The sequence below is a fragment of the Ctenopharyngodon idella genome, chromosome 15 (genome assembly GCF_019924925.1).
Source record: "Ctenopharyngodon idella isolate HZGC_01 chromosome 15, HZGC01, whole genome shotgun sequence".
NCBI classification, from domain to species: domain Eukaryota; kingdom Metazoa; phylum Chordata; class Actinopteri; order Cypriniformes; family Xenocyprididae; genus Ctenopharyngodon; species Ctenopharyngodon idella.
In genome coordinates, this window is record NC_067234.1 from 7,732,607 (window position 1) to 7,743,915 (window position 11,309).

Sequence of the window (11,309 nt, forward strand, 5' to 3'; positions counted from 1 at the left end):
CTTTTAGTAAAACTAGTATTTTCATGGGCCACACCAAACAATGCAATAAATGGAGATGGCTCTACTACCTCTCCAAATAGCCCAGAGAAGGTCTCGAAAATATTAGTCCAGAACATGTAAAGTTTTGGACATGTCCAAAACATATGCAGTAGTGTTGCGGGAGCCTGCCTGCATCTATCACTTGTGGAATCTATGTTAGCTTTAATCTTAGAAAGTCTTTACATCAGACTTTAGACCAATGCAAACGGTGTACAATTTTAAACTGTATTACAGGATGTCTTAGGCAAATGGATGATGTAAAGATTCCCTGTATTATTTTGTGCCAGACTTCCTCTGAGATTAGTTCATCCAAATCTGCCTCCCATTTATTTTTGAGTGAATTTAAAGGTGTTGAATCATACATGCTGAGTAATTCATAGATCCTGCTTATAGCCTGTTTTTGGACTGATTTACATTCAAAAATTGAGTCTAATAAAGAAATTGGAGGGCATGATGGGAAATAATCAGAATTCAATGCTACAAAATTTCGAAGTTGCAAATACCTATAGAAATGTGACTTGGGAATGTTAAATTTCTGTACCAACTGTTCAAATGATGCAAAATTTCCATCAATATAAAGTTCAGACATTGAGACCACACCCTTTCTTGCCCAAACCTCAAAAGCATCGGCCATCATTGATGGAGCAAGCATGAAATTTTTAGCGATTGATGCAGCCTGTGATAAATCTTTAAGGGAAAATGATCGTCTAAACTGATTCCAAATTTTAACTGAATGTATAACAACTGGACAAGTCAAGAAGTCTAGAAGTCAAGCTAGAGATTGGTTGTGTGAATGGTATTTTAGAACATAATAAAGCTGCTAAAGACGTGGACCCAACTGAAGCCCCCTCCAGAGTCGTCCAGGCAGGGACAGTGATGTCATTCCTTAACCAGAACAGCAGTGCCCTTATGTTGGCTGCCCAATAATAAAACATGAAATTTGGAAGTGCCATCCCTCCTTTTGTACGAGGTCTCTGCAGTATACTTCTTTTAATTCTTTAATTATTGTTTTTTTGTTCCAAATAAAGGTCAATATCTGTTTATTTAATTTGGAGAAGAAAGATTTTGTTAAAAAAGACGGGAGGCACTGAAAGATATATAAAAACTTGGGCAGTACATTCATCTTTACTGTATTAATTCTTCCACCCAGTGAGAGAGGGAGGTGATCCCATCGCTCAAAATCTTGTTTTAGATTAGTTAAGAGAGGTGGGTAGTTGGCCCCATACAAGTCTTTATACTTGTGCGTAACCCAAACCCCAAGGTACTTCAGTTTTTTAATGCTAATTTTGAAGGGAACTGAGCGTAAAGATAACAGGCTGACTCCATCACCAACAGGCATTAGTTCACTTTTCTGGATATTAACTTTATAGCCAGATATTTTGTCGAATTCTGCAAGTAGAGTCACCAATTTAGGAAGACTTGACAGGGGTTGTGACAGGTATAATAACATGTCATCCGCATAAAGCGAAACCTTATGTTCCAATCCTGCCCGCTGTATACCCTTGATATCAGCTCTTTGTCTCAAAGCTAAAGCAAGTGGTTCCATTGCAACTGCAAACAGAAGTGGGGACAAAGGGCATCCCTGTCTCGTGCCACGTAGAAGCTCAAAATAAGTAATATTATTATTAAGTAATATTATTATTAATAATATAAGATATATTATTATTAGTGCGCACGGCAGCCAACGGAGTCGTATATAAAAGTTTGATCCATGATATAAGCTTACGACCAAATCCAAACCTCTCCAGTGTGTTGAAAAGATAACCCCACCCCACCCGGTCAAATGCCTTTTCCGCATCCAGTGAAAGCACTACCTCTGGTGTACCGGGTGGAGAGGGGCTATAAAGAATGTTCAGAAGTCGTCTAATGTTAAAGAACGAATGACGATTCTTAATAAAACCTGTTTGGTCAGGTGATATGACAGAGGGAAGCGCTTCCTCTAAACGTCGTGCGAGGACCTTAGCGAGCACTTTAGCATCAGTGTTTAGAAGGGAGATTGAACGGAATGAGCTGCACTCAAGAGGGTTCTTGTCTTTTTTGAGAATTAATGAGATAACTGCCTGACGCATGGTTGGTGGTAGGATTTTTTGATGAAAGTGACTCTTCAAAAACTGATAACAATAAAGGGGAAAGCTGTTCTGAAAATTTTTTAAAGAAATCTGTTGGAAAACCATCCGGTCCCGGTGATTTGCCACTCTGCATAGATCTAATTGCTAATGTTATCTCTTCCACCGTGAGGTCTTCTTCCAATTCAGCAGCCCTCACTGGGTCTATAGAGGGGATATGTATATTTTCAAAAAAATCTTCCAGCGAATGAGGGTCGATGCATGAATCGGATGTTTAAAGTGATTGGTAAAAATTTTGGAATTAATTTTTAAGCTATCAGTATTTTTTAAGCCTTACTCATCATTAATTAAAGGAATGGACTGATTAGCAATCCTTTGCCTCAACTGATGTGCAAGTATTCGGCCAGCCTTGTCCCCATGTTCATAACACACATACCGCGATTTAGAAATGAGACACTCAGCCTGCCTTGTTGACAGGAGATCATACTCAGTTTGCAATAGTATACGCTTTTTCATTGTATCTGCAGAGGGCAGATGACTATATAGCCTATCTAGTTCCAGTATTTCATCCACCAACTCCTTAAGGCGTGTTGTTTTTATTTTTATTTGCGCAATATGAAATTATCTGGCCCCGTAAATATGCCTTAAGTGACAGGGGAGAGTGTACAATTCGTGTCACCACCAAGAATAAGGTGGTGTGATGTCATATTTGGTAACCGAGAAAAAAGATTGGAAAAAAACGCAGGGTTATCCCAGTTTGGCGCATAAATATTGGCCAGGATGACTAGAAAAGAATAAAGCTGCCCCACCACAATTACATATCGCCCCAAAGAGTCAGCCTCTACATTAGTCACAGTAAATGGCACATTTTTCTTGATAAGTATGGCAGCACCTCTAGCTTTTGAATGAAAATTAGAGTGATATATCTGTCCTTCCCAACTCCCTCTAAGTCTGAAATGATCCGTTGTACGTAGATAGGTCTCCTGAAGGAATGCGATATCTACATTAAGTTGCTTTAAATGTGCAAATACCTTTTTACGTTTCACTGGATGATTAAGTGACTTAACGTTCCAACTCACAAAGTTGACTGAACAGCCATTAAACCCTTTGGAAATATTGATGACAGCCATGTTAAGGGGAAATAGTTATATATATGGAAACTATAGAAGCTACGTGACAACAAATGAAAATTAATATGGACATCTGACAGAATAAGTCTGGTAGGTAAACAAAACTGATAAACCAGCAATTTCCGAACCTCCGTGAACGCAGCCCTGGCCTTGGCGACGCTTGCAGTATAGTCCGGAAAGATGGCGATTGATTCTCCGTTGAATCTCAGCGGGGCTCGAGTGCGCGCACGGCTCAGCGGCTCAGCACCTCAACACAATCTTGGTAGTAGTGAAGTTTAGCCACGATGGCGCGTGGTTTTCCATCCGATATTCTAGGAGCCAAACTTCTATGCGAACAGTCCACAAGCACGTCCTTTTCCAGTTGTAGCGTTTCTCTCAGCAGCCTCGAAACCGACACAGTAGAGCTTGATCCATCCGTCTCAGCTACCCCCAGTATCCTGATATTGCACCTTCTTATCCTTCCCTCCATGTCTTCGCATTTTCCTCTTAGCACAGTCATCTCTGCTTTCAAGTCAGTTAACACAGACTGTAAAGTTGTCACCTCGTCAGACCACGTTGATAGCCCGCCTTCCACCTCTTTTATCGTAGCCTTCATTTGGTCTATCTCAGAGTGAATTGCCGCCGTATTATTTATTATTTCCTTTTTAACTGCTTGCAATTTGTTTTTAAGGAAACTGAAATCATCGGCAAGTGCACTTTTCAGTTCAGATTTGATCACTGCTGAGATGTCAGCTTTTAACGAGCGAAGGATCTCTGATTTCAAAGCCACCGCGTCCATTTTCTCTGGGCTGTCCAGCGGGGGTGGGGTCGTTTGGGATCGGGTGATGGTAGAGCACGAAGTTGAGGCAGCGTTGGGCCGAGTGTTGGATGATGCATCGTATATATACTTGCGTAACTTTTCTGCCATTGACCCGCATATCAGCTATTTCCTCATTTCAGAACCAAAATCAGAGCAGATTTTATACAGTGTTTTGTAATGTAAGGTGTTTATTTATTTTATAAAACGGGTTCGGCGAGAGCCTGAGCTAGACACGTCTTACTCCATCGGCATTCAAGAGCGCCCCCCTCTTCTCGTTCAGTTTAATACATTTGTCTATTATTTAATCCAACTAATCTAAATGGTTAATCAATGAAACATTTGGTACACCTATAGATTTCTATAGATATTGATTCTATAGACATAGTTTCTATAGAACTTGTTTGCAATTTACGAAATGGATAACCAAATGTAATGAATTCTTTTTACATTATAAGCAATTTATCTTAGATGATAACCACAATTTTCAAAGTGTGTGTGTGTGTGGTCCTGGTAAACCCTGCGTTGTGAACCAAATGTCTCCACAAGGATGGAAATATTACTTTTTTTTTTTTTTTTGGTCCCCATGAGGAAAACAATCATACAAAATATTTTTATAAAATGTGATGGGTAGGTTTAGAGTTAGGGGATAGAATATACAGTTTATGTAGTATAAAAATCATTATGTTTATGGAAAGTCCCCATAAAACATAGAAACCTAACGTGTGTGTGTGTGTGTGTGTGTGTGTGTGTGTGTGTGTGTGTGTGTGTGTGTGTTTGTAAGAGAGAGAGAGATACAGATGACTAAAATACAGCATTTTACATTACAGTATGCCATGTGGCACTGTAAACAAACGCATTATCATGGTAGAGACTGCCACATTACTGTAACTCACCCTTATAAATGTAAACTACAGTACAGATTCAATCATATGGTACAGTGAGATCATTTACTATATTGGCAGCACACTCTGTTCTAGCACAGAATATCATAGCTGTGTCATACTTCACACCTTTTGATAACACACTGAAAAGATACTATTACAAACATTATGGATTTTATGTCAATGATATAATTTAGGTAATGTAAGTGTATTTCCTAATGTGGCATTTGTAGCCTGTGATACTCTAATTATTTCAGCAACAATGGTGATTTGAAACATGTATATTGCATTGTTTGCTATTGAATTAACTGACTGTCAAAAGTACTAAATTGAAAGAAGAACATACTGTTGTGTTTCAGTGATTAAACCAAATGTTCTCATTACATATCACAATTATCTTGTGTTTTGAAACAATTATTATGTAGAATGAAAATATGTACAACTAGAATGAAAGCATGAGATCAGGTTTTGCAAGAATGACTAGCTGTGTTACAAGTGTGTTCAGTTTGGAGCTTTTAAACTAAGAATTTTGAAAATGTACACCTTTCTTGTGAAAATATTACCAAAGCAAATAAAAAAACTGTATTCACATGTAAACATTGATCAGCGAACATAAACAGAAGTTCAACCATACATGTTTGATGCACAAGAACAAACCTCATTGGTTCTCTTGGAAGCTCAAATGTGCTGCGTAACACACGAGAATGAACCTCATTGGTTCAACTGATATGTGAGTTGATGAATGTTTATATTTGAATAAAAGCCTAAATTAAATCTGTTCATCATATAAAGTGATCGTGTCTCTTCAGAAAATTTTGACTAAACCGCTCTATTCATATGGATTAGTTTTATGATCTCTTTTTGAAGCATCAAAAGCTATTGGATGGTAATTTGGATGGTAATTGGGGTAAAAACTCATGCGATTTTTCAGATGGCGATTTATTCACGATGGAGGAGTGAGTTTAGTGATCCTACAAACCTGGGAACGCACTGCTCACATGGTCGCATGATTGTCCTCTTGTAAACTCAGAGATTCGGACAGCAATTAAATTACCACATGACCTTGCCGTTTGTCAAAAAACAGTTAGCTTTTACGTGGGTGGTGGACAAAAACACTGACATTCAGGATTCAGACAGCAATAAAATCACTGACTAGCCCCTGTAAATGTTGAAAATACCTTACGTCCTTATGAGAAAGAATTACCATCCAAATAGGGCTAAAGTGGTAGTTGCATAGCTGTCAACAGAGATACAGAAATCACTCAGATTTTATTAAAAATATCTTCATTTGTGTTCAGAAGATGAATGATGATGAGTAAACAATGACAGAATTTATTTATTTTTTTTTTTTTGGTGAACTAACCCTTTAATATAAAGGTAATTTGGAATATCAGTTTTTCTCTTACCTAACAGAAAATATCAGTAAATAGCTTTCTACGTACAGAAGGACACAAACTGAAGAATGTGTCATTGTTCTCTGCAGGTTAAGTGATTGCAGTGTCACATATCATGGTTGTGATGCTCTGGCTTCAGCTCTGAGATCAAACCCCTTACACCTGAGAGAACTGGATCTGGCTAAAAATAAACTGAGAGAGGAATGAAGCTGCTCTCTGATCTAAGGAATAATGCAGATTATAAACTTGAGACACTGCGGTGAGTAGTAAAGGTAACACTTTTTTAAATAAGATCTCATTTGTTAACATTAGTTAATGAATTAACTAACATTAACTAACAGTGAACAGTATATATTTTGCAACGTTTAGTGAAGTTATTAAACGTAATTTCGGGAGGAGTACGCCCATCTAATCTTCCAATTAATACCAAGGTATAAAACCAGCGTCTTACCTCTTCCTGTTGTTAGTTCTTTCGGCATCCCTCATCCTCCCCTTCTCCTCCTTTTTTGTACAATTTTGCCTGTTATGGGGGGCAATCGGAGCTCAAGGAGAATATCCTCTCCAAGCCCCTCTATAGCAGACAGCAAGCCAAATCTGTTTACCACTTACACTAAGATTATATGGGTACATGAACTCGTGAATTAATATTTGATAATCTTAGTTAATAAAAATACAGTTGTTCATGGTTTGCTTATGTTCAGTTCACCATGCATTAAACAAATATTAATACAACTTTTGATTTAAAAATGTATGTATTAGTAAATGTTGAACTAAGTTAAATAAGATTAATAAATGCTGTAGAAGTATTGTTCATTCTTCGTTAACTAATGTAATTTAGTATTGTCAACAAATGAAACCTTATTGTAAAGTGTTACAGTAGTAAAACTAGCTAATACTGCATGTGACTTCATGAACAGCATTTTGGATTTATTTTTTTTTATTTTTTTTTTTGGAGTCTACAGTGTAAATTTAGATTGTATATTATTGGGTTGTACAGTTTGATGGAGAAGACTACAAATGGGATTTAATAAATGAAAGCATCAAAGTGACTTTTTTTGTAATAACAGGTTTTAGATGGCAGTCTAATCTCGTCAGAACCAGCTAATGGTGAATCAGAAGACACTTCCGAGAATTCACAGTCAACAGAATACAATGGAGGCACAGTGAACCCAATGTATGTGTGTGTGTGTCTGTTACATTATAATTTCCTTGTGCTTCTCTCATCATAGACTAATTTCTCAATAAGTTAAACACTATTCTTGTGTTGATCACAATGTGCAAGTCGGTTAAGTCTGTTATATTTATTCCAAAATATTAAATATAAGAATGTAGTAACAGTTTTCAGATTTTGTGTATTTTATTTGTGAACTGGAGTTCAGACATGGAGATTTTACCTTTTACTCTACCATTAATTTCCCCAAGCTAAGTGTTCAATAAAAACCGGCTTACTCACAGATTGTTATTTCAAGTAGATCATTGGCAATAAAGTTGATTGGACATGACAAAGCAGTGTGTGAGTTATTTACTAGCTTAGTTTGATTTGTGGATCTGGAATGCTGCTGTCACTGTTGGACAGTGTCACTTTAGAAAAAAGAGTGATTTAACACTGTTTAATCCCATATTTCTCACAGTTTTTCTCAGTCGCTTTGGTACAATTCTTGAATCATTTATTGCAAACCAGTAAGTGCATTTCTCAAAACAAATTTATACAAACAGCACCATACAATGGATTACCTTTAAAAGCCTGTAACTTGCTCAAAATCCTCAGTTCATCTCTCAAAAATATTTGGGCCCTATTTTAATGATCTAAGTGTATGATCTAAAGCGCACGGCGCAAGTACGCTTAGGGGGTGTCCGAATCCACTTTTGCTAGTAAAAGGACGGGAAGAATGGTCGGCGCACCCGGTGCAAGGTCTAAAAGGGTTGTCCCTATTCTCTTAATGAGTAATGAGTGTGTTTTGGGCGTGACATGCAATAAACCAATCAGAGTTTCATCTCCCATTCCCTTTAAAAGCCAGTTGCGCTCGCACCATGACGGATTCGCTATTTATATGGAGGAATTTGCAAGCAGAAAGCCTGAATGCTTCTCTAGCAAGGAAATGGATCTGTTCGTGCACAAGGTTAAAGTGTGCGAGCAGACCATCCACGGGAAAAGCCGGATTCCAGCAAAGCATTTTTGTCATTATGCACACAATAATAATCTTTTACATTACAATCCTTTTATTTTTAATATTTGGCATGTTTGTGTCCTGCTGTGTGTCTCTGTGTGTGTAATAAGCAGAGTGTACACATTTTGTGCACCCGCTTATAGGCGCATATTACTAACGCGCTCTTTAAATAACAAATCAAATATTGCGCCATTGAATTTAGACCAGGTTTCAGTTGGTCAATGGCGGAGTCATTTTCAGTTGCCGCAAAATTGTAACATGCCAACAATACAGCTTACTTTCAGACCAGCACGCCCATGGGTGCACAAATAGGTGCAAATGCATTTGCTATTTAAACAGGACAGGACATGAAAATGATGACTGTGTCAGACTGAAACTAGCAAAAAACATGTATGATAGGGCCCTACAGGTCAATGAACATATCAGTGCCATCAGAATGACAAGTCATTGTGTCATTGTTCACAAACAAGAGAGTCAAAATGCTTAGTCATGTTGTCAATATAAAAGTGTACTCTGTCAGTAATTTAAGGTGTACGATTTTGATGCTAATGATTGAAAATGCACAAGACTGCACTTTATTTGTATGGCATATATACATTTCAACAGTACAAAATATACACACTGCACACTGTACAATGTCATTGTGATATAAAGAAAATGATAAGAAAACATGTCTACCCAAGTAAAAAAACAACAACAACCAACCTATACCAAAATCTATTTAAAATACATTTATTTCATAATAAGTATACTTCAAATCCAATAACATATTTATTAACTTATTTATTGACATATCACTTCAGACTTACTGATATAAAATTATAATTAAACTTTATTTTGAGCATTTCTTTATCTGGATCTCACATACTAATGAATAGCACAAAGCTAATAATGCATCACTCATTTCATCAGAGATTAAACTCTGAACAAGGTCTATGAATCAGGTCACTAAATGATGACTCATCATCAACACTTAACCATCAACACCTGATTATACACTCTCTTGACATTTGTGCTATAACAAATGCGTTTTATAAACACCATTACAGCAGCCAAAGAACAACTGATGCAATAAAGTCAAGAGCCCAATTAAAGCCAACACTGACCTCAAAGATTGTAACTTCAAATGAATCTCAATAAATCATCAACATCTAAACCTCTCTTAATTCTCATTATAACTTCTGTAGACATATGAAGTCAGTCTAGTTAGCAATGAGTGAAGCTGGTAATGTTTTATAGAGTTTGTCGAGTTGTTTAATCAGATCTTGAGAGATTAAAGAGGGGTGTTGAAAAAAAGTACATTTCTACAATGTACTTAAAGTAGTCTATTTTCACGCACTAATTTTGTACTTAATATACTAAAAATTGTGCTTTAGTACTTCTTAAGATAATCTTAAGAACATCTAAGTGTACTCAACTGTGCTATTTTGAGACACCATGAAATATGAACTAAAATGTGCTTTTAATATACTATCTCTATATTTAAAAAATATATTTAGTTACAACTTGTAGTACACTATGGGTTCAAATGTACTATAAGTGGTAACTAAATACATTTTTTAAATACAGATGGAGCTTAAAAGCACATTTTAGTTCATATTTCATGGTGTCTCAAAATAGCACAGTTGAGTACACTTAGATGTTCTTAAGATTATCTTAAGAAGTACTAAAGAAGACTTTTTAGTATATTGAGTACAAAATTAGTGCACGAAAATAGATCACTTTAAGTACATTATAGAAATGTACTTTTTTTTCACCTGGGCCCCTTAGTGCCCTATGCAGACAGCATATTCTGCACATATGGAACAGATGTACTAAAATTTTTGTAGCTTTACAAATGCTTTACATGAAGCTTTTACTGAAATGAAAACATGAAACTGCTGCCATTGATCAACAAAAAATCCAACATACATGGCCATTGGTTCCTATGAAAGCTTTTTCCGCCACAGAAAAAAAAAAAACCATAAAAGGTAATTGTGACTTTTTATCTGACAATTAATTTTTTTTTTTTTACATCTCACAATTCTGACAAAAACAGAACAAAAAAACAAACAAACGTAAAGATGCACAATCCAGCACACATTCTTCCTTCCCTCCCCTAACTCTTCTTCTCCCTTGTCCTGATCCAACTACTCCTTTTCCTCCTACAACTTCTCACCCAGACATTATTTTTTCTGTTGTTCGGCATCCACACTGAACAAAACCAATTCAAAGAGTCATATTTTTACTGTGTATGTCCATGTAATGGAAAGAATTTCAACAACTGACTATGCCTCCAACTGAGTTTGGAATCAGCTATTTCTCAATATTTCAGTGATCTGTTACCTAAAAATGCTTAGCATTTGTTTCAATATTTTTCATATATTTTTTCAATACTTTTGAGCTGCTGTGGCAGAAGTAGAGGCTTTATACTATATGTAAGCTTTGGAACATTAGGTCTTTATTTCTGACATTTCTTCATTTGTAAGTAAGACCAAAAAATGTCACAAATCAGGCTCCCGTAGTTCCCCCCATTCACCAACAGAGGGCTCCCTCCTGGAATATTGACTTTCCCCTTTAAACTCCATTTCCCATAATCCCGTACCTGGTACTGGTTACCTGCACACCTCATTCCCTGGACTATTTTTACAGCCCTGTTTCTCTCACCCTTTGCAATGTCTTGTTTTGCCCTGCTGATTTTGCTTGGATTAACTTTGTACTGTCTGCTGCCTGCTCTGACGTTACTGTGATACCTCTGATATATCTGTTGCTGGTGATTGATCCTTGCCTGTTTTGTACTACTGCTGCTTCTCTTAAAGGTGAAATATGTAGGATTTTCTGTCCGCTAGAGGT

At 36.8% G+C, this 11,309-nt stretch overlaps 1 protein-coding gene across 1 annotated transcript in view; it reads left to right on the plus strand.

Annotated features, from left to right (window-relative positions):
• The window catches only part of LOC127496049 (NACHT, LRR and PYD domains-containing protein 12-like), a 30,819-nt gene extending 23,018 nt beyond the window's left edge, over positions 1-7,801 (plus strand). The window contains exons 7-8 of the mRNA XM_051863631.1: positions 6,399-6,568; positions 7,377-7,801. Coding sequence (XP_051719591.1) covers positions 6,399-6,516 — 118 coding nt within the window. The 3' untranslated portion in view covers positions 6,517-6,568; positions 7,377-7,801. The remainder of the gene's footprint in view (positions 1-6,398; positions 6,569-7,376) is intronic.
• Positions 7,802-11,309: the final 3,508 nt, after the last annotated feature.